The sequence below is a fragment of the Zootoca vivipara genome, chromosome 1, assembly GCF_965207765.1.
Source record: "Zootoca vivipara chromosome 1, rZooViv2.hap1.1, whole genome shotgun sequence".
Classification (NCBI taxonomy): Eukaryota; Metazoa; Chordata; class Lepidosauria; order Squamata; family Lacertidae; genus Zootoca; species Zootoca vivipara.
In genome coordinates, this window is record NC_142582.1 from 56,676,668 (window position 1) to 56,700,108 (window position 23,441).

A 23,441-nucleotide genomic window follows, 5' to 3' on the forward strand; every position below is an offset into this window, starting at 1 on the left:
TTTGATTTTTAAAGCCAAGAATGTCACACTTATTCGCGGTGTCTACGAATAGCTTCTGGGGCTCTGTCGTGGATTGTAAAATGGACCAGTTTGACTGACAATGCAGCCCTGCCCATTTCTCTTTGCATGGGTCTCATTTGGCTGCCCATGACAGTGAGACTCACAGTGCAGTCCTAACTATGTTTACTCAGAGATAATTTCTATTGAATTCAACAGGCCTTGCTCTCAGGTAAATAGGGTTAGGTCTGCAGCCTACTTTTGGGGTTCCATTGTCAAGATCATGTTCGTTCTCTGCCTTATACATATGCAGCTGCCAGGTCAAGCAGAAGAATTTACCCGAGAGATACTGCTTCCCTCGGATATGTACCTGGCAGAATCTCCTGCTTTCTCTATTTAGTATATTAATTAGTTTGACCTTTTAAGATGTGATGGCAGGTCTCAGGTGACAGGAATATTATTCCTTGTGATGACATGCTTTTGTGTTTCCCTCCTAGGAATCTTAGCTCTGCCAGCCAGCAAACTCGTCAGAAGATGCGTGAATGCCATGGGCTGGTAGACTCCATGGTCAATTACATTAACAGTTCACTAGAAGTAGGGAAGTCAGAGGACAAGGTGAGTCCTTCCCTTGTTAGCTGGTTGCCTTGTAATGTGCTGTGGCTGTGGCTGAACCATTATCTACACAAGGCCAATAGATCTTTATTCCAAGGCCAAGTTCTCTGTGGTTGTTCTTGTACATGGAAACAATTGTGATGTGGAATGATTTCTCCCTAAATCATTGAGGGCCATCTTCTTAGGCCAGGGTTGTAGTTTCATTCTTCTGTACCAAGCCAGACGATGCTTTTATTCCTTACAGCCACCAGATCTGTTCTTGTCAGGTGGTGGCAGAGAACCAGCAGACTTCTAGATCCCGGCTCATGTTCTAATCAAGAGTAATTATGTTTTGGAAATTACTCTGTTTTTAAAGAGATCATGCAGAAGGCACCTGTTTCTTAAGCCATCTTAATCATAATACAGGAAGGGCAAAACATGCATCAACTAGCTGGCCCTGCCACGCATTGCTGTGGTATTGTGTGTGAAATTAGTAAGAAAGGAGTAAGATAGTTGATATTAGAAAGTCTGTTCTGTCTTTATGTATTTTGTGGAGGAATCATGGCGTTCACACCAACACCCAGAGGTGTGGGCATTGCGGTTTGGGTTTTCTCTTGGGGTGTGTGCGGCGGTAGTGTGGAGCGGTCTCTATTGGACGTCATTGGTAAAGGTTTTGTCATGGGTGAAGTGTCTCTGAAGTAGTCATTGGATGGTGTTGTGGACAGTTTTGTCGTGGGTGAAGTGTCTCTGGGCGTGGTTTTTTTTCGTGGGGGTTTGGGGTTACTGGGGTATTGCGGAATGGCGTCAAGTTATAGAGGGTGGTTGGTGTTGTATAGTAAGTGTAAAATGGAGGTGGTTAGGGGTCCTAAGGTGGCAGTTATTGGTGTGCGGGTGGGGTTTGGAGGTTAGTGGGGCGAGGTGGGGGAGATGTGGGATGGCGTAAAGTTTTAGAGGGTGGGTGTGGAATGTAGGTAGTCATGGGTCCCTAGGTGGGTTTTTGGGGTGTGGGGGGGTAGTGGTGATGTAGGCGGGGTCCGAGATGTCATCTCTTACCTTTATAGTCCTGTGTGGAGTGGAAGAGGTATAGTTGTCCGAGGAAGGTTGAGGTCTGTGGGGTCCTATTGTTTATTGGGTCCTTGGGTGTATTGATGGTAGCATCTCCCGGGGAGGATTGTGTCCCAGGGAGGTTGAAAGGGTTCCCGGAGTGGACTGGGTCCCTTGGAGATTCAACATCTTTATTTAACATCTTTATCAATGACTTGGATGATGGGCTTGAGGGCATCCTGAGCAAGTTTGCAGATTTCACCAAATTGGGAGGGGTGGCTAATACCCCAGAGGACAGGATCACACTTCAAAATGACCTTAACAGATTAGACAACTGGGCCAAAGCAAACAATATGAATTTTAACAAGGAGAAATGTAAAGTACTACACTTGGGCAAAAAAAATGAAAGGCACAAACACAGGATGGGAGACACCTGGCTTGAGAGCAGTACATGTGAAAAGGATCTAGGAGTCTTGGTAGACCACAAACTTGACATGAGTCAACAGTGTGATGCAGCAGCTAAAAAAGCCAATGCAATTCTGGGCTGCATCAATAGGAGTATAGCATCTAGATCAAGGGAAGTAATAGTACCACTGTATTCTGCTCTGGTCAGACCTCACCTGGAGTACTGTGTCCAGTTCTGGGCACCACAGTTCAAGAAGGATACTGACAAGTTGGAATGTGTCCAGAAGAGGGCAACCAAAATGGTCAAAGGCCTGGAAACGATGCCTTATGAGGAACGGCTTAGGGAGCTGGGTATGTTTAGCCTGGAGAAGAGAAGATTAAGGGGTGATATGATAGCCATGTTCAAATATGTAAAAGCATGTCATATAGAGGAGGGAGAAAGGTTGTTTTCTGCTGCTCCAGAGAAGTGGACACGGAGCAATGGATTCAAACTACAAGAAAGAAGATTCCACCTAAACATTAGGAAGAACTTCCTGACAGTAAGAGCTGTTCGGCAGTGGAATTTGCTACCAAAGAGTGTGGTGGAGTCTCCTTCTTTGGAGGTCTTTAAGCAGAGGCTTGACAGGCATATGTCAAGAATGCTTTGATGGTGTTTCCTGGTTGGACTGGATGGCCCTTGTGGTCTCTTCCAACTCTATGATTCTATGAGATGGCTGCGGGTTTTTCGGGGTGTGATGGTTGGAGGGGAAGCGGTTTATGGAAAGGCGTTGGTCCCAAGGAGGGGGTCACGCTGGTGTTGGGGTTGGAGGGCGGTGGGGCAGCATCTGCGGGAGAGGTCTTCCTCCGGAGGAGGCGGCCGTGGTGGTGGGGCTGTCAGGCCGTTGTGGGAGTGCCTGAGAGAGTGGGTTTGGTCCCGAGGAGGCGTTCACGGTGGTGTCAGGGGCTGTCAGGGGTGCGGCATCGTCTGAGGGAGTGGGTTGAGGGAGTGGCCTTGTTCCCGAGGAGGCAGGCGCGGTGGTGCCGGGGGCTGTCAGGCAGTGAGACAGCATCAGAGGAAGCGGACTTGTTCCGGAGGAGGTGGCCACGGTGGAGTGGGGGTTGTCAGGTGGTGTGGCAGCGCCTGCGGGAGCGGTCTTGCTCCCGAGGAGGCGGCCACGGTGGCGTCGGGCGGTGGGGCAGCATCTGAGGGAGCGACCTTGTTCCCAAGGAGGCGGTTGTGGTGGTGTTGGGGTCTGTTGAATGGTGAGGCAGCGTCAGAGGAAGGGGGCTTGTTCCCAAGGAGGTGGGCACACTGGGGTCGGGGCTGTCTGAGGGAGTGGGATTGCTCCCGAGGAGGCATCGCGTTGGTGTCGGTTGTGTCTGATACCGTCTTCCAGACCTCTGGGACGGCGTGGGGCTGGCCTACCCAGAGGGTTGGCATATGGATCTCCCTGGGTGGTGTAGCGCATGCCAGAGGCAGGGTCTGTGGGGTGTGGGCTAGTCTCCATGGGGAGGGAGGAGGAGGTGTAGGGATTTTGCCACTGGAGGGCGCTGTTTTTGTTTGTGTAAAAACACGTTTTTATCTGTGTACCGTAGGTATGAGGTGTGAACAATCTGAGCTTATGCAAACACTCGGATTGTGACGTGGACTGTTGTGTCCAAATTGTAACACAATCGGTCAAGCGGTTTCGGAGAAAAGTGGAGCCCACAATTCCACCGTTTTTACATTTAAATACCGTATATATTGATTATCCATGGATGCTGCTGGGTTTCAAAGTATTATTCTCTGCTATGACTGCCTCATGCATGTTTTCTCTGAGAGAGCCAAGAGTAGGTTAATAGTTTGCCTCAAGTAAGAGACCTCCCCCTAAGTCGGTGGGAGAACCTTTGCCCCCTCCTCCCATATATTACTGTACAACAGCTGTCATCATCACTGGCCTTGCTTGCTAGGGCTGATGGGAGTTGTAGTTCAGCAACTTCTGGAGGACCCAAGGTTCTCCACCCTTTGTCAAAACTTCCTTTGTTACTTTTCCTGACATGAGCTCTTCAGACAAACTTTGGGAAGCAATCCAAAGACACGGCAAGCCACTTCACACATTACATGTAGACAAAGCAAGGTCTGCCAACAAGTGTATACTCAGATTGTGTTACAGCTAATCACAATCACATGGTGCGTAGGTGGGTGGGTGTTTTAAATGTGTGTTTTTACACTTTTCAGTTTAGACATACACATGGAATTTTTGGTATACACCCAAAAATTGAAAGTGTGAAGCAACCCCTATTTGTGTAGTGTAGTGAACAGAGCATCAGACTGGGGCTCGAATGTCCTTGGTTCAGATTTGCCCTAAGCAATGAAACCCGCAGGATGATCTTCAGCCAAGCACTGATACTTGGCTAACCTACATCACAGAAGACCATGTATGCTATATTGGGCATCTTGGAAGAAACTACAAGGAAGAATAAAAGTCGTATTAGCTTGTAAGTGGTCAGATAAGAGTATATTGAATTCTTCCATTAAAATTCAGGGTGTGTCTCCAGCAACAAGTCAGCCAAAATGTGATTTGTAGATTTAAAAAGACTTGAATTTGACTGCTTCTATACATCTAAGTAAAATAAGTTTTCTGTAGACTGTAAAATAATGCATTTTTCTGTGCCTGGGCTACAATCAAATATGCTTGGTTGCTCCTTGGGTCAGAGCTGCCTGGGAATCTCCATTCCTAGCCTTTCTCATTCTTGGCAGAAGTGTAGTGCAGATGTCTGCCTCCAAGCACAGATGTGGACCATATCCCTTATCCTGACTCCAAAGCCAGTGAGGAGTCTTCTTGTAAGCTGCTTCCAGTAAAAAACTGGAAAGGCAAAATATAAATTGTGTGTGTGTGTGTCTGTGTGCATAATATTTTACATTTGGGGCTTCTCCAAATTTTTGCCTGAGGCAGCTGACGAGAAAAATCAAACACAAACAAAAATACATAAAATACTGAAATCTACACAGAACAGTATCTTATAATACAATCCAGGGCAACCACTTAAAAACATAATTCCTTAAGGGCTTGCCAAAAGGAAAAAAGAAATACTTTGCATTGGAAAATTTGCTGTAAATGGTTCGTTTAAAAGCACACCCCACTTTTTGTTGTCCCTACAGAGTGTAGAGAATGCTGTCTGTGTACTGCGCAACCTCTCCTACCGTCTCTATGATGAGATGCCTCCTTCTGCACTCCAGAGACTGGAAGGCCAAAGGAGGGGCGAGGGGCCAACCATGACTAGCGAGCTGGTTGGATGCTTCAGCCCACAGAGCAGGAGAGCTCGAGAGGTGAGAGGGCAAATGGTGTTATTATGGGGGATAGAAAGAAGGGCCTGGCAGCAAATGTTGCTTAAGGATAATGAAGTGAGCCTATTAAGGGGGTCTGTGCATCTGAAGTCTGCATAGCTTAATTTGTGCCAGGGCTCCACCCAAACATGTGCTATCATGTTGGCGATCATCACTCATCCTCAGAATATGAAGTAAGAGTTTGTTAAAGTATCCCTGAAAATGTGAAGACATTTTCCTTGGTTCTGAGTAACTACAGTGAAACCCCCAATTTCAAAGATGAGTGGGAAGAACTTTCAGATCATTGGTTGTTCCTTTGATCCTCATCATGCCTGTTGCTCGATCTAAGCACTAGAAGTTGCTTTTCAGGGTGTGATGGTGACACTCCCCAAGGAGTTCCAGAGCGTTATTTTCACATTGAATGCTGGGAATTAATGATATAGTGAATTAATGATATAGTGAATCGGACACATGAGAAGCAATTATGAAGCAAGTAAGATCCTGAAAGAGATTGAAGTGGATTTAAGGCGTGGGAAGCTGTGTCCATAGAAATGGATGATAGCCATGATGGAAACAGTGCATGAGCTGAGGTCTGGGCGAGGTATGAAGGGGGTGATATGGTAGAAAACGGTTCTCTAGACCCCCATAGAATGGTCATTGAACATTCTCTCTCTTTCCCTCCCAAGCTCCACATGAACTCAGACATTGTGACTTTCACAGAGGTCTCCAAGGATCCCAAAGGGATGGAGTGGCTGTGGAACCCTCAAATTATAGGAGTGTACAACAGGCTGCTACAGAGATGTGAACTAAACAAGCACACCACGGAGGCAGCCTCTGGGGCTCTTCAGAACATCACAGCAGGGGACCGGAGGGTAAGGTTAACAGCTTAAAACATCCCACCGAGAGTCTTGTTGGGTACACTGGGATAAAATGGTGTGAAATTAAGCAGGGTCAAGGCGGCTCAAGAATGTGTTCTCAGTCTATCACTTAGAGGGTTTCTTTTTTTAAGATTGCAAACTTTGAAGACTAGCAAGAAACTAAAAACTGTTGAACTGATGGGACTTTTCTACCCATTGTGGAATATTGTATATATTCTATTGACTCATACACTCAAGGGGCAGGCTCTGAGCATTTTCCCAGCTTCTGTTCCGTAATACTAACAACTGCCACAGCCTAAAGGTTTCCTAAACAACATGAAGAGAAGGTGCCTGTGATGGAACTTCCCTTGCAGGCTGTGCCTGCCTTACCTTCCTTAGACCTGAACAGGCACTGCAGTGAGAATTCACCCTCCATGTTACAGATGATGAGCAGAAGGGTGGCTTGTGCAAAGTTTGAAAAGAGGTGACAAGGCCTCCCTTACCTGCTTGAATCCAAACATGGCTAGGACAGAAAAGATTAAGAACCAATAGATCATACAGCACTGGGAGTAGATGAAGGGGGAGGGCAGACTGACTTCTCTGTTTGCAGTGTCCCAATACTTGTTGTAGATATATAGGTCAATAATTCTTAACATGTTTGGGCCCACAGACCCTTTCGAGGATTTGATGAAAGCTATAGACTTCCATCCCAGAAAAATGCACATAAACACACACACATGCACACAAACTTTTGTTGCAATGGAGGGGGGATTTTTTTTGCACTTTGTTCACAGACTTCCTGAAGCCCATCCATGGACCTTTGGTTAAGAATCCCTAATGTAGGCCAATGGAAACATTTAAATGTACTTTGAAGGAGAAGGAATAGCCAAATATCAGTACCAGTTCTGTAATTTGCCATAACCAGCTCTCCCCAATTCACAGTTGGGAAGAAAGCTTCCCGTTCTCTTTTCCCCTCACCCCTGAAGAAGAACTTGATGCTTTCTGTGCTGTAGCACTAAGTTGCTGTGGAAACCTTCCATGGAGGCATCTTAAACACAAGGGGTTTTGATAAACAATGTTACAGCAATAACCAGAGGGAGTGTGGGAATCTCTCTCCCCACATCTGCAACTTGAGCTCAGATGGTTTATTGGCTTGGCTGACAACTCATCCTCTTGCTGACTCCCGTTTCATTGCAGTGGGCTGGTGTCCTCAGCAGAGTGGCTTTGGAGCAAGAGAGGATCCTGAACCCAGTGCTGGACAGAGTCCGCACAGCTGACCATCACCAACTTCGTTCGCTGACGGGTCTGATTCGGAATCTCTCCCGGAATGCGCGCAATAAGGATGAGATGTGTGAGTGTCATTCCAATTGGAAAATACAGCAAAAGGTCACCATCCCAGGACCTGGAAGAAAGCTGGGAGGCACTGTCCTCCATGCAGAATGACCTTGCCTACTCCATGCACACAGTGTTTCTGGGGAGTGTCCCATTCCTTGGGGCTTCACCTATAGTCACCTGCATCACTGATCAGTTTTGTTTTTTATTTGCAGCAACCAAGGTGGTGAGTCATTTGATCGAGAAGCTCCCAGGCAGCTCTGGAGAGAAGTGGCCTCCAACAGACGTGGTTGTCAACATTATTGCTGTACTGAACAACCTGGTTGTGGAAAGCCCCGTTGCTGCACGTGACGTTGTCTATTTTGATGGCCTGCGGAAGCTATTCTACATCAAGAAGAAAAGGGACAGGTGGGGAAGACCTGGGGATTCCTGCTCCAATTCCATATGCTGAAACCATCAGTTGAATTCCCAAAACTCAATATTCAGTTATATTTTAGGCCATCTGGCTGCTTTATACCAATTGCAAGGGTGTGAAATTAGCCCACCTGCTGCATAAACAGTATGTCCTCCTGTCCAAATTTCTATTAAGGGTAGTGTTTGCGGATTTGCAAAGCTGTGAGTCTGTTCCTACAGCCCATGCCCATTTGTTAAAACAGACCAATTTTCTTCCAGAAGTGTAGCCCAAGCCTATTGGATGTATCATACATTTAGTAGGGCTTAGTCATACGTACGTGGAATTCAGCTGAGTTGTTGCATGCATGGATCAAGGTCCACCTGCACAAGACTCCCCCCTCTCTTCCTCTATGCCCTTAAATTTGCTCTGGAAGATGGTGGGAGCCCCCCCCCAGAACAGATTTAGGGGGGCACAAGAGGGAAGAAGAGTAGCTAAATCCCACTGCACAAGCAGACACTGTTCCTTGTGTGCATACCCCACTTAGCATTCTGTGGAATTCCTCACTATGTGTCTAAGGGTTGTTACCTTAATTCTCAGTGATTCACTAATAGACATGATGTAACCTAGTATAAAATCCACCAATAGTTTATGAAGGAAGAGAGTCTATGTCAGGCATCCCCAAACTGCAGGCCCTCCAGATGTTTTGGCCTACAACTCCCATGATCCCTAGCTAACAGGACCAGTGGTCGGGGAAGATGGGAATTGTAGTCCAAAACATCTGGAGGGCTGAAGATTGGGGATGCCTGGTCTATGTCTTAAAGTGTGTTTGCAATGTGTTGTGTCTGTCTTTATTCTCCAGCTCAGACAGTGAGAAGTCATCGAGAGCCGCTTCTAGCCTCCTGACCAACATGTGGCAGTACAGCAAGCTTCATCGGGACTATAAGACGGTATGTTCCTTCCTCCCAATTGCTCTCTCTCTCTCTACTCCTCAGTGAGCTTACAGAGAAGTAACTGACTTCCTGCCCAGTCTAGAGGGGGAAGTATGGTTGCCCCTTCAAGTCCTGCAGTGTGAAAGCTTGCACTCCTGGACATCCACATCACAAGAGAAATGACTTCATAGGGTGTCTGTGCTGCAATATGCATGAGTAGATTTCTTATTCTAGAAGAGGTATCTTCTAAATATGATCAGCTACAAAGGCCAGCATGCCTGTATTAGTCGTTTTATGGAAGAAGGGATTTCAGTAAGTATAGTTTGTCATGGAGGGGTAAGAAAACATATACCTGTTCTACACCCCTATTTTGAACCACTATTAACAGTAACTTTAACAAGGGATGCTTGCTGTGCTTTGGGTTTAGCCCTATAGTACTGAATAGGAAACAGAGAGATGTGCTGTTTGTTCAGCTGCCATTTTGGCCTTAGCTGAGGATATTGCCCCAAATAGATCATTAACCTATAGTTTTAGTCCAGGAATCATGGCACTTATCTAAGGTGTAGGGAATGTGTGTCCTCCAAGGGCTTGGTAAGTGCCACTTGTTTTGGGGGCTCCCCCTTATTTTAAATGTTTGAACATTTTAGCACACTATTAGAACATAATACATCACCCTTATTTCTCATGTGTGGGGGGGGGGGTTCCATTTCAGCCATCAGGCACAATAAACTTCTCTTATGAGGGAGGAAGGGGCACCCACTGCTGCAGGTCATTCTCTTCTCCAGTACCAGGGATATGAATTCTAGATTGACAGTTCTTTTGAGAATCTTGGGTCTTATATCAATAGGGCACTGGGTGGGTGGAATGATGTGCCCTTGTGATATTTTTCTTCTTCTGTGTTTTACAGAAGGGCTATCGAAAAGAAGACTTTGTTGGCCTGTAAAGAAAAGGGAATGCAGAAATGGACTGTCCAGCCCTAACCCTTCATGAAATTTGTACGTGGATCACCATTATGGACTGTGGCGCTGCTGCACGAAGCTTGCCCTCTGCAGCTTCCCTCCTTTTTATAGATCTCAGGCCAATTTGGCTGGTGTGCCTTATTTTTGCATTATTCATTAGTGTTTGTTTTTTCAAGCCTGCTGGAAACTCTTCTTCTGCTGGCCATCTTATCTCCATAAAAACAAATCTTAACTGTAAAGCCGTGAGTCAGCATCCAGGCAAATTCTCAGGACTCTCCTTCTCCTTCACGTCTTGTACTGGATGCCCTTGGATCCCCAGTCATTATTTGAAATTCACGAACACATGTCATGGCAGGACTTCCAGTCTTGGGAAGGATGCTGAGGGGCCTTCCTTCTTCCTCCCAAAAGTCTTGCTGTTTGTAGGTCACTCCCCAGTCCCCACCATCCTCTGTGAACCCCCAAAATGATGGGCTTCCTTTTCACTTTTAAAGATCTAGGATATCTTCTTTTCTTGAGGCATGGATCAATTTTAATGAGAACTATAAGCTCTACACATATGACACCAGTTTCTGGTGATACTGAAACTGTTAATGGAATTTTGAGGGATAAATGCAATGTTTAAAGTTCGCACTGGCCAAAAAGTAGGGCAAGAATGCTTTGGCATATAGTTTTATGGTGGAATTGGGTGGCGGATCCTTTCATTTTAATTAGTTTGTATGGTCAATAGCAGGAATCCTGAAGACAGGATTTTTCTGGAGCCACACATACTGTATATGTGTACTGTTTCTGTTTGGGTGATAGTGCTGGTAAAGTAAGAGGTGGGTGGGATTATGCAAAAAGGGTGCTGGCTGGCTTAGAACCTGCTGGGGTAAAAGAGGTCCTTAGGCTGGTCTCTGGCCAGCTTTGCTGTGGTTTGTGCAAAATGTTACTTTGGCTCTATGCTGGCAGGAATGCCTTGGTGGCTATAAAGTGCCAGGTATTGGCCCACTGAACTGTATTTGATTCTAGGGTAAAACCAACAGCCTTGATCTAAAGTGCTAGGCCCTGTCAAATGAGCGAACACTGGCTGGGATAGAATATGTTAAGGCACAAGATGACCGGATTAAAGTTTTAGTAAAATTAAGCTGTCTTTTGTGTGCCAGTATTCTACATGAAGGAAGTTACATAACAACTAACTCACGGTAGCTTTCACTCAGGGTACATCCTTCCTGCAGTCGAATGGCAGATTACTGGAATGTCATCAGAATGTTGGCTAAAGGGGAAATTACTACAGAGGCTCTGATGGCAGACACACAATGGTTATGGCTGTAATCTGGTACTGTACCTGTTTAGTCCAATGGTGAAGCTGGAGGCTGTAGGATCTGGTACTAGTCCCATTACATGCCATGTCCACCAACCTGACAGGCTTTTTTCACTGCCTAGCTGAAAGCCATTGATTGAGAAGGTTTCTCTTACTGGAGTAGTTTGCACTGTTAACTGCACTACCTTTCACATAAATCAGCAGCAGCCCTCGAAAGCTGTCATTATCAAAGTGAGTCATGCAAATACTATGGGTGGTATTCAACTAATTTTTACTCAAGAGTAGACCTATTAAAATACTTGGCCTAATTTAGCCATGTTCATTTACTTTAGAGACAAGCTGCTGTTGGAATGGCAGCTGATTTCAGTATTTGGGAGGAAAATAGCTACCCCAGCATCCTCTCTCTGACGTTCCTGCTGTAATTGTTAAAATTTGTACCCAGCATAGATATGAGACCAGACTCTGCTCAGCCACAACAGGAAGCCAAGATGGACTCGAGGGGCAATAAGAGGGAATAAGTTTCTCCTGTACATACTGTATATAGAATGCTTTTGTTTTTACTCAGTATAGTGGATAGGCTATTATCTTGTAAAATTTCTGCTTTTAACAACTCATTAACTTTGACAGCATTATGTATGCTTCCTTGGAAATCACAACTGTGCAACTGAAAAGCTGAACTCACCTTAAGAAAGTAAATTAAGCAGCTGGCATCTTGTTTTAGTAAAATAGCTACCTTTGCATGGTGCATAGTGATGCACCACTCACCAGTTCTTCCAACATCTGACACTATTCCTATTTTCAGAGGTGATCATCTGTATATAAAAACTGAGGAAACAGCTCCCCTAATTTCCAAGTAAGGATGGATGTTATTGTGGAACTATCCCTTTGGAACATGCACACTCAAGCATCAGATAGGCTGCCTAGAAGTAGAGCTGTTATCTCTTAACAATTGTCTGGGAGAGGGGAGGAGCCAAAAGTATCAACAAATGCACATAGCTCAGCAAGTTAAGCAGGTAATTAAAACTTGCTAATTTGCCAGTCTGCTGCTTCTACTAATGTTGTTTGCCAAAGACCTGCCTCTGCTCTCCACAAAGAGGCACAATCATCAAATGAGTACCCTGGATGCAGGATTGAAAGCCTTAGCCATGAACACAAGGAGAGAAATAGGATGTCAAGTCATTCTGTGAAGATGGCCACAGCCTTTGGCCCATTTGCTGGTAAAATAGACCTGGTTAAAGTTTAAATTGTAATGAACACGGCAAGTAATAACTATGCCCTTGGATTCTCTCTTAGGAACTAAATGAGCTCTTAAGAACATCTCTACCTTTGTTTGTTAGGCTCTTCTCTAACTTCTGAAGTAAAAATACCAGTATTTCAATATTATACAGTGGTACCTCTACTTACGAATAACTCTACTTACGAATGGAGCTCTGTCCGCCATCTTGGATGCAGTTTAGATAGGATTTTTTCTACTTACGATTTTTTAGATAGGGTTGCTTCTACTTACGAATTTTTTCTCCCAATGCATTCCTATGGGATTCGACTTGACAAATTTTTTCGACTTACAAATGTGTGTTCATAACGCATTAAATTCGTAAGTAGAGGTACCACTGTATTTCTGTTTGTTTTATGAGAACCTGAAGCACTGAAAGATAGGCATGTTAAATGCTGCATCAAAGAACATGTGCTTCAGTGCTTCTGCTACAGAGAAATAAACCACAACTGCTAAGACGGCTTACTGACCCATCAGGTGATCAGCCTCAGTGGTGCAGTATAGAAGGAATTCCATCCAGTACAACTTTTCTCACCCCTGTATGACATGTTGCACCTGCAAAAATTCTGTTTCCTGTACAACTATTAAGAACCTTGTCTTCCCCTGAATCTGACAATCTTTTGCACACTTTTGAGCATGCTCAGTGCATGCACTCTAATTCTGAGCAGACTCACTGATGTTGCTAAATAAAGGCTTTGACCATTTATTGCTGTTATTTTTTCTTGTTATGCTATATTCTACATGTCAGTGACATGTACACTTTGAGTTTACCACTCTGGTTTATCACTCTGTCTCCAGAGAACTCCAGGAACTGTGATTCCATGAATTGGGGAAAGGCTCTAGACCAGAATTCTCAACACCATCAGAAAACTACAATTCCCAGGGTTCTTTGAGGGAAGGCACAACAGTAATGAATATCAGGGAAAGAATATGTAACACCTTGAAAAACTGAAAATGCCCAGAGGATTACCTGTATCCACATAGAAAATGGCAGCTGGCATGCTCAAAGTACTACAAGAGGCTTATGATACAGGACTTTTTTGCATTCAGAAACCATGTTGACTGTTCCTCAAAAAGGCTTGTCTTCAGTAGCTGTAACAATTCTCGTAACATCCTTTTAATGCTTTTACTGGAAGATATATATCTTTTAAATGGGCTTCCCTACAAACAAACACACACACACAGAGAGAGAGACTGGCTATCCTTTAGTTAGCCCAGTTATAGTGATAGATTGCATATTTTTATTATTTAATGAATCCTGGGTGCATTTCAACTGGATATAAGGGATTGTTAATTTTAGCCCTCATACCTTATGCTGCATGAACTAAAAAAGTAATTTAGTTCAATGCAAATAATTAATTATACTTTTCTGCAATCTCTCTCTCCCCCTCTTTAGCAATCTTACCACTCCATGGTTGTCTACAGATACAACTGCCTCATTGGCTGGTTTCCTGCTTCTTATGTATTTAATTTTTAGATTTTTAAAATGCTCTTTAGTAAAATGCTCTTCAAATTCTTTTGACACTTGCTTTGTTGTCAACTTACAACTATAAAAACACTATGAAATAGTACCACCTCTTTGCCAGCTTTCACATTGGTAACTAATGCTTTTAACAGCATTAAGTTATCTAATGCATTATTATTATTAGGCAATGTACACCAAAATCCCCAGGCCTCAAAAATACCATATATATTTTTTGCATGCAAATAAAATATGCTTCTGGCATATTTTGGGACTAAATTGGGACTAGCACAAATATAGCAAAATGATAAAACCTTTAAAAAACTAACCTCAGAAAAGCCCTTAAAAATGAAAACAGTATTTCAGAAGTATGTTGATTAGAGTGTAACTGAAGAGGTCTCCTCTCCTGCTAATGATTTTGAAAGGAATAAGGCTGCCTCCTGTCTCCTAGTTACTATACCCATTATTAAAGATCACTAGTGCATATGCCTTCCGTGACAAAACACGTTCATGAATATATCTACTGTAATGCCTTCAGTATATATGCTTATGAGCCTTCAACCTATGTGGGACAGACCTGCACATCTGTGTAGCCTAGGAGCAGTGCAAACAAAGTGTTATCAGCAGCCTTATGGTGCATTGTATTTCTTTTCTCAGGACACAACTACCACTTTCACTGTGACCTAAAGAGCTGAACTGGAAGCAAGAGGAGTCCCCATGCAGACGTTCACTAAACTAGACCTCTTTGTGCCTGGAGGAAAGTGAGGGGCAACAGTCATTAGCCTATTCAGAGGAATTGTATCCAGATAAAGTGAGATTTCCAGTTTGGCCTCGAGATTGAGCACCACATCTCACTGTTCTGGGTGTCCTTACATGCCATTGAGAAACCAATGGACGTCACTAGACAGTGCTAGCGTTCTTGGTGGGAAAGAAATTTTGGTGCGTATAAAGACCATGAGAATGTCAATTCCATTGTGACTTCATTGTTTTTAGCTGCCGGACCAAGTTAGTAGTGCCCATTTAGTCCTGACAAACTCAACCCTGATATGCAGAAGCTCCAGTTTTTCCCAAGTCAGGGCTTAACCCTTACATGCCAGTTAACTTGAAGACATCGGCTTTCTAGAGGCTGAAATTGACAGCCCAGTGACTACTTATGCCACAAAACAGCTAGCTTAAAATATTTATTTATTTAGCCACTTTCTGGTGTGCATACAATTTTTTAAAAGCAAGAACACCTGCCCAGTGAACTGTTTAGGCAGCAAACAACATTAGTAGCTAAACATAGCCTAAGAAACACTTTTTGAGGTGCCATTATTGCAATTAGGCCTTTTGGTGGGTGACTTACTCAGGGCCTTGCCAGAAGAAAACAAAGAAGCAGAGGACAAAGGACCATGTGCCAACCTTTTCTAAGACTTGCTGTGACAATTTTGTTAGCTGGAACGTAAGTAAAACTTGACCTTTTCATTCTGAACTTTCAGTATCATTACTTTTCAAATCCTCCCTCCCCCCAAAACTATGCTTTTCTTGAAGTTCAGGCAGATGTTCCATCAACAATAGCCCTTCTCTTTCCATCCTAGGCATTGATCTGCACTTAGTGGCAACAATGCATTGCTAAGGCTGTACTCACTAACTAACTAACTAACTAACTAAAGGCAAGTTTTCCAAGCAAATGTGGCTAGGATCAGGCTGTAAAACTCTTAGAAAGTGCTACTTACCCAAGGGCTGCAGCTGTCAATCTGATTTTCATTTGGAAACCAAATGGCTAATCTAATCTGTTTTGTCCAATATATTGCCTCCATTACACTGCTTTTGACTGATACGTTTCCAGCCACAACAGGGTCTCAGCAGTGCCACACTAAATTGCTGTTATTTTCCTTTGTTCTATTACCTCCATGTAGGCCAGTCATCAGTGCCCATTTCTGAAATAACAAGGCCTGTCCAGAGATGTTAGCAAAAACATAGGAGTCTGACAGACGTTGTTGGGGTTTCAGCATAGTGACCTAGCGCAAGATCTTCACCCAAGAACCTACAATAGGGTCATTCATTCCTAACAACTTCCCTTGATCCTGAGTAGTTATACAAACTAAAGATAATCAGAGTATAAGGCACTAACAAAGTCTTGCACATTCCAGGATTAACAGAACTCCCCCCCCCCCCGGCAACAATTACAGTGCTGAAGTGATATAAAACCATAGAGTTGGAAAGGATACTGTAGACAAGGAGCGGCTAACATTTTGGGCCCAAAGGCTGCATTCACTCTTGACTAACCTTAATTCATGCATGTATGCATGGATCCATGCACACACATACACGCACACACATACACGCACACTGCATGTACAGGTATGTAGCTGGTCACCTTCAAGCACTATCCATTTTAATTTTGTTTCTTCTTGCTGCTGCCACCAAATTGTTGTGGTGTTGGGGGACAAGACAAAGTTAGGTGGGGGCCCATATCAACTGGAGTTGGATACCCATATTGTGGGCTATATCAATTCAGGTCCAGCTGCTTCATGTAGACTTCCAGCTCAGGAAACCACCTGGCCTCTAGGTGACTGGGTCCACTGCCACAGTTCTACTTCTGGTGACTTGAAAACCATGGTTCTATTAATGCTGCAAAAAATCTTGTTAGTCTTTTTTTGCAGTCATCTGACATCACTGACTCATACATAGTCAGCTTGTGATCAAGCACAATGCTAAAATCCTTCTCACGTATACTACTGCCATGCCAACCTAGGTATTCCCACCACCCAAACCTGTGCATTTGAATTTTGCATTGGTCTCTCTTGAACTTCATGTGTTAATCAGCCTAGTTTCCCATCCCATTGAGATCATGTTGAATTTTATTTCTGTCTTCTGAGGTGTTAGTGATCCCTCCTATTTCCATGTCCTTCATAGATGTGCTAAGGATTCCCCTCCACCCCTTCAGCTAAGGAATTGATTAATATTATGAAGAGTGTGGGGCCCAGGACAGAGCCCTACACCACTCAATTTGGTTGTAATGGATCAAAGAAACTAACCAAGCTGACTGTCATTGTCAAGGCACATCGTGATAATCAGTTTCACCAAGGAAAGTTCCAGGTTCTCTTAGATATCATCCTCTGTCACCAGGCAGTAGAAGTCTGTCCTTGCTCCATAGTTCCGAGATCCCAAATCAGAGATGTCAATCTCACTCCTTTGGTTTTCCCCAAGCTGTATTTCTTCCAAAGCACCAAGTGGAGGACCATCAGGGCCACTCATGGGAGGAGGCGGTGGGCCTTTGAAAATGGACCCCCTGCCACCTGTAGGATGGGAAGGAGAAGGTAGCAGTTAGCAAAGAGGAAGAGATGGCAAGGCAGAGTGGGAAAAGTTGCAGTGCTTTAAAATGACCAGTGCCACTATACTTTCTGCAAGTATTCACAAGGAGGACATATATACAGTTCAAGCTCATTCAAACACCAGTTTAAGTATCATTGCTTCCCACCAACATTACTGCGAATAGTGGCTTCCTGTTTCCGGCAGTGGGAAACGGCTGACTCCCATACGATCGGACCTCAGCCATGCCAGTAATTCAGGGCTGATATGGGGGTAATTAGCCCTGGCAGACTCCCCAGGGTGGGGGAGGACTGTCTCGTAGACCCGCAGATTGTCCGAGATTGTCAGCTTGCATCAAGGTGCAAGTGGCAGGACACTGGGTCCCAGAGCACGACACGGCTGGCACTCTACGAAGCCACTCTCATAGCTAGAAATATCTGTTTGATAAAATAATTAGATTTGGACAATAAACAGACATAGTCTGGATCAAAGAAGACTGAGAAAAAACTTGCAGAATGGCACAGTCCCCGGTGTTTAAGCTCGGACTATGGAGGTGATCGGTACGTTCTTTTTCTCTTCTCAATACCTACATTTGTTTTTCTATGCCAAGCCTCATTAAGAAGCCTAATTTTTTTTTTTGAAAAGTACAGATGGACTTTTATTTATAATTAAGTAGTCAATTGCGCAGCTTTACTTAGACTTGAAAGACTTGATAAAGATAAAAGAAGAAACAAGATGGCACTTGTTAATATGACGCAGCACAGACAAATGAGAGTTCCTCCCTTTTTCAAGGGGAGTGGGAGATGCTTGCTGGCTGACTTTGTAGTGACCTGAGGCAATAATTTGGGATAACATACAGTGCATCTGTTTGCAGAATTTCTTCATTATGGGGGAGAGAGAAGGCTAAATGGATGTCTAGCAGCCCCTCTTCTAGGGCCCAGAAGGGGGGATTGTGTGGTCTCCGAAAGCTGATCAATTGTCAAATGACTTATATCTGTGGAATATAGTTCATTTACATTGCAATATTGCAATGTAATATAAACGAAGTATGTTTGACAGCAAACAACAGGCTTGGACAACAGCCCGGATTGGAATAACTTAACAACATGGGAGTTGCTGCGTCATTAAATTCTAAACGATAAACTTGGACAACAGCCCGGATTGGAAGATTGGATTGCTGCGCTGGCAAATAGACAGTTGGAAAAATATAAATTTACAAATAAAGCTGTATTCAATGGATGAAAGGATATATGATTTCTGACATGATTGAGAATCGCATAGCCAGGGACGGAGAACTTTAAAGTGTTAAGATCAGAAGGTGGAAAATATGAGAACAACAAGAAGAAGGCAGGAACAAAGATATTGGAGATATACTTCAAGAGGTCCAGACTATGGGAAGCAAGGAAAAATTAATAATTAATAATTTGGACTGTAATTTGGTTTTTTAATTTTAGTTTATTGTTTTTAATTATATTATGATTATAGGTATGTTAATTGGCTGTTTTTATTGGAAAATTAATAAAAATGATTTATAAAAAAACAATTTCTGTGAATAGTACTTCAGTGAGATCGCTATCCTTCCTCAATGAAGTAGTTGCTAAGGCTAGCCGGAGAGAAGGAAGAACTATTAAACCAATTTAAGTATCCAGTTGCGTGAGATGCAGGGGATCTATAACTAGGAGACAGTACAGATTGGGGTAATGGCACAGGGGGAAAGAGTTCAAAAAAATTTTCCTCAGGCCTGAGGCTCAGGGTCACTGCTCTAATCAAAGCTGGAGCCCCTGGCTACTTTAAACTAAAAGCAGAAATGTCAGGAGATCTAATTATAGACCTCCTGCATCTCATGCAGCTTGGGAGTCAGTTGGCAGTTTTAAACTTAATTTAAATGTTTTATTTTAGAGCATGCCTTGACATGTCAGACAAGAGTAAGGGGCCTGAACATTTCAACACCTAGGGAATCTGGAGTCCTGCCTTTCACCATTCCCCTGAGAGGAGCTGCTCTTCCCCTTAGTGCTAACTATATATAACAGGCAGCATTTCAAATACCTCAGGAGGGGAGCCGAGAAGAGAAACCGTAACACCTTTGTAAGCCTCATGAAATACGTTTAATGCGCATCACTTTCTCCCAAGCAGGAGTGTGTGTATGTGTGCGTGTAAAAATCAGGCGCTCCTAGTGAGAATGGAATGTCTTCCAAGCAACTATTCCCTTTGCAAGCAAGAGAATGAGGAGCCTCAAGCATCCTGGCATGCTGTTGTATGGAGCAACTAGACTAATGAGGAAAGCTTCCAACAAGGTGCACAGCCGCGCCACACAAGAAACAAGGCCTATTAATGACAGTGAATGCAACACCCTCAGCAAAATAAACCCAATGCTGCTGTCTCAACTAAAAGAAAAGCCCAGCCAAACCCATTATTTTCTCTGTTCTTCTCTTGACAATAAAATCACCATGTACAAGCGAGCTGAGCTTGCTCTTGCCAGTCGCTCGTAAATCTTTTATGACCACTGAACTTATTTTGTTCCTGTTACTAAAATTAAAATATAATGCTTTGCAAGTGCTCAGCCTGTGTTAACAAATCCCCAGGGCCAGAGCCTGTTCTTCACAACCTCTGGAACCGATGCCTCAGGTGTGCTTCCAACTCATTGATCCATTGTACAGCCATAGTCCCACAGGCCTAGGAAAAAGGATGTCAGGACTAAACCACCAAGCTCTCTGTAGTCTCAGGCTCAGAGAATGGAAAACTGCCCTTTGGTGGATATAAAACCCATTGGTATGTTTGCACATAAATGATAGAGGGAGGTAGTAAATTACGTAAATTTCCACTCCTTGGTATTGCTACTCTAAGGAAGCATGTAGCAATAATGACACCATTCTTTCCTTTCTTCCTCTACATACACACAAATGGATTCATAGCCAAAATAACATGTTCTCTATGAAAACTGTTGCCCTGCTCCCTGTCCAGTATCAGCAGTGAATGGGAAAAACGGATGAATTAATTCTTCTGTTACAAAATGTGCCACAGTATGTATGTGTGGATTGCTGCATGACAGGGAAGCTAATTTCATTTGGATGAAAATGGTTGTTTGACTGATGAAGGATCAGCTAATCAGATGGAACTCTGGATTGGGAAAGAAAGAAAGAAAGAAAGAAAGAAAGAAAGAAAGAAAGAAAGAAAGAAAGAAAGAAAGAAAGAAAGAAAGAAAGAAAGAAAGAAAGAAAAAGACCTGTTATGCCATTTGGAAGCCACAGAAACAGCATACAATGGTGACCAAGCCTGGTGATCAACCAAAGTAGACACATTCTGCAAAGTCAGATGGTATATAAAGGCCTTAAATAAATACTACTGCTTGTGATCTGACTACACTACACAGGCTTAAAGTGGAGATTTTTTTTTAAGGAATCTGAAAGTGGGTGCAGAGGCTTCACTTCCATTGGTCTCCACTGTCACCTCTGGCTCAACAAGTTTTGATAATTCTGAAATAAAGAAGAAACCTATTTCCTAGAGGTGAAACTAGGATGAGAGTACATAGCACAATTGATCATATATTCCAAAGCATATTTAATTCGGGGGGGGGGCAATCACTATCTGACTAGCCTTAGCTTTAGTAATCAAAAGTGAGGCCTGATCCTATACATATCCACTCAAAAGGAAGCTCCCTTGAGTTCAATGGAACTTACGTTAAAGTAAGTGTACATAGGGTTTTGGCATACCGTACTAAAATAGCTGTAATAATACAGACAGGAAGCACACAGTTAGCTCATGGCAGGGTGTAGAAAGGCACCTGGCTGACTGATTAATAAAGCTGCTGGGCTATACTTTTGCTAATTTTGGCAATTGCAGTGTTCTTCTATCAAGTGATTTTTAATAGGTTCTTTCTTTCAAACTTAATTGTGAGCCTCACTTGAGAATCTTTCTGGCTAACTGTGGACTAACACTCAAAAAAACCAAAAAACCTCACAGCAAGATCAAAAGCAACTGTGTGTCTCCTGTTGGCATGCTATGGTGGCAGAGTGAAGATTAAACAGTGCTGTTACCAGAGTCTCCTTCAGGGTGCGAATCCCCCCGGAAATCCAAGTAATTGCTGTTGAGGATCAGCATAGGGTCCTTGTCTTCCTGGAAACTGGTTTGGGGGTCTCCTCTGAGGCCTTGATAGGACACTTTTCGTGGCAGGGCGAGGCACAGTTCCTTCCAAAAATCAGATGAAGGCGCCTAGAAACAGCAAAGAGGCAGCATCTTGACACATGCTCATCAGTTATTCACAAAGCCTCATTTGATATATCTGTAGGCAAGTCCCAGCAGCCCTGCCTTGAGGGCAGCGTTCTCACAGGCACTCCTCATCTATGAAGCACAGGCTCCCAAAGGATTGAACAGAGGGAGATAAATGTTCACTACAACAGAGGGATCTACAGCTTCACCAACAGTTTCCCCATTCAGCTTTGTTTCATCTTTGAGATGAAACACACTGCAAAATCTAAGAGGTATTAAGTGGCATTACTTCTGATGGAAGGCTTTCGTGACCAGATAAAGCAACAGATTTCGCCTTTCCATTAACCTAGGATTTCAGTGCAATTTTAAATTGAGTGAATTCTCCCCCCCCCTTTTTTTTTAAAGTAAGGCTTTTGGCTTTGTCCTCATGGATAAAAGGCAAGAGAACATGTGGCTGGTATCCAGCGAAAACTCAGAAACAGATTACAATGCTTCAATGCCTTGCACAGATAGCTTTCCCAAGCTTGCTATTTCCTGACTTCATCTAACCTTAGTAGCCAGGTCTGTACATCACAGTAAACCATAGCTGCAAGCTACAGCTGCATGCAGTAAGCCAGGCTTCCTCAAACTCGGCCCTCCAGATGTTTTGAGACTACAATTACCATCATCCCTGACTACTGGTCCTGCTAGCTAGGGATCATGGGAGTTGTAGGCTAAAAACATCTGGAGGGCTGAGTTTGAGGAAGCCTGCAATAAGCCATAGCCCTAGAGGAGAAAGTGACCTATAGAGGTTACGAGAATTTGAGACAGATACTGGGAGCTGCCTGCACCCTTGGGGTAAAGGGGCTTAGCTGACAGGGACCTCCAGCAATGCTTTACAGCCTTTTCAGGCACAAGAAACCACAATATTTCTACGTAATCCATTCCATGTCCTTGTTGCTACTTCAGCCCAACTGATCTGATAGTGTGCCTCTCTGGGGAACAGCAAGGTGGATAGATAGCCAAATTAAATAGGGAATTATTTATGTTGACCATTGGCCATATCAAGTCAAAATGTTCAGCTACACAGGACCCACACTGTAAATAAAACAGCAGGAATTCAAAAATGAAAACATCATTAAACAAAAAACATTGGCAGGAAATTAACAGCCACCACAAACATTCAGCCTGTAGTCCTATTGCAGAAGCATCCACAAACTTTTAACAGCATTTGGCCACAGCTAAGGAAAAGCTGGCCACTGTGTTGATAATACCCTTTTTTTAACTTGCCAGTAAAAAATAAATTATTTGAAAGCCCGATCAATGGCAACATTCCCCCAGAAACTGATGAAAAAATTACAAGCTTTCTCAGAAATTTAGTATCCAGTAAGTAATGGGTTATATCTTTCACAAAACGTTCTCCACATAAGCAGATTTGGGAAGCAAAAGAAATATTTTTGCATCTCCCGTGACAGGAAGTTGCATACACTGCATTGTGAGCAAAGGGAAAGTCTTATGCTGGTGAAATTTGATAGATCCATCAGATACAATTCAATATGTTTATATTTAAACTTAACTGCCATGATGTGATTTTAGAGTTGGAAACAAAATGTAGGTATTTCTGAATAAAGAGGTCACAAACACTATTCTTTAAATCAAGTTTTGCAACTTTAGAATTCCTGCTGGAAAAATATTCAACGAAAAAAAAACTTTTTGTTACCAAGCATCCGAGTTGAATAAACTATCCTCTGACAATTAATTACAACAACCTTTTGGTTATATTGATTCAATAGAATTGCAGGAATTTAATTCCAATAGTTAAAGCAGGCTAGCATTCACTTTTACATTCAGAGCTAAAATTGCCCATTTTTTATTGGAGAAATGCTGTTAGCATATTTGATGGTGTTCTGAAGCCAGTCAAGTCAGATGAGAAGCAGACACACACACCCTAAACCCCAAGATCTCAAATGCAAAGAGCAACTGCATAGATAATTTGAACCCATTTTAGAATTGGTAATAGGCATGTCAATATTTCGAGGTACTATTCAGCTGTCATTCAACTTTTAGTTTTATGGAATTTCAGGGGAGCTGCAAACCACCAGAGATGGAATATACAGAGCTCTTTCGCTTTGT

General features: G+C 43.3%; 2 protein-coding genes across 15 annotated transcripts in view; one reads left to right on the forward strand and one right to left on the reverse strand.

Annotated features, from left to right (window-relative positions):
* Nucleotides 1-13,071, forward strand: part of PKP3 (plakophilin 3) — a 71,546-nt gene extending 58,475 nt beyond the window's left edge. Inside the window, exons 8-14 of the mRNA XM_035122844.3 lie at nt 495-612; nt 5,159-5,326; nt 6,010-6,195; nt 7,378-7,531; nt 7,728-7,920; nt 8,766-8,853; nt 9,743-13,071. Of these exons, the coding sequence (XP_034978735.1) occupies nt 495-612; nt 5,159-5,326; nt 6,010-6,195; nt 7,378-7,531; nt 7,728-7,920; nt 8,766-8,853; nt 9,743-9,778 (943 nt within the window). The 3' untranslated portion in view covers nt 9,779-13,071. The remainder of the gene's footprint in view (nt 1-494; nt 613-5,158; nt 5,327-6,009; nt 6,196-7,377; nt 7,532-7,727; nt 7,921-8,765; nt 8,854-9,742) is intronic.
* Nucleotides 13,072-14,997: 1,926 nt separating this feature from the next.
* SIGIRR (single Ig and TIR domain containing) overlaps nt 14,998-23,441 on the reverse strand; it is a 34,431-nt gene continuing 25,987 nt past the window's right edge. For all 14 annotated transcript variants that reach the window (XM_035122863.3, XM_060276750.2, XM_060276748.2 and 11 more), the window contains 2 exons: nt 21,158-21,332; nt 14,998-17,110 (listed from right to left, as the gene is read on the reverse strand). In XM_035122863.3, coding sequence (XP_034978754.1) covers nt 16,917-17,110; nt 21,158-21,332 — 369 coding nt within the window. In that variant the 3' untranslated portion in view covers nt 14,998-16,916. The remainder of the gene's footprint in view (nt 17,111-21,157; nt 21,333-23,441) is intronic.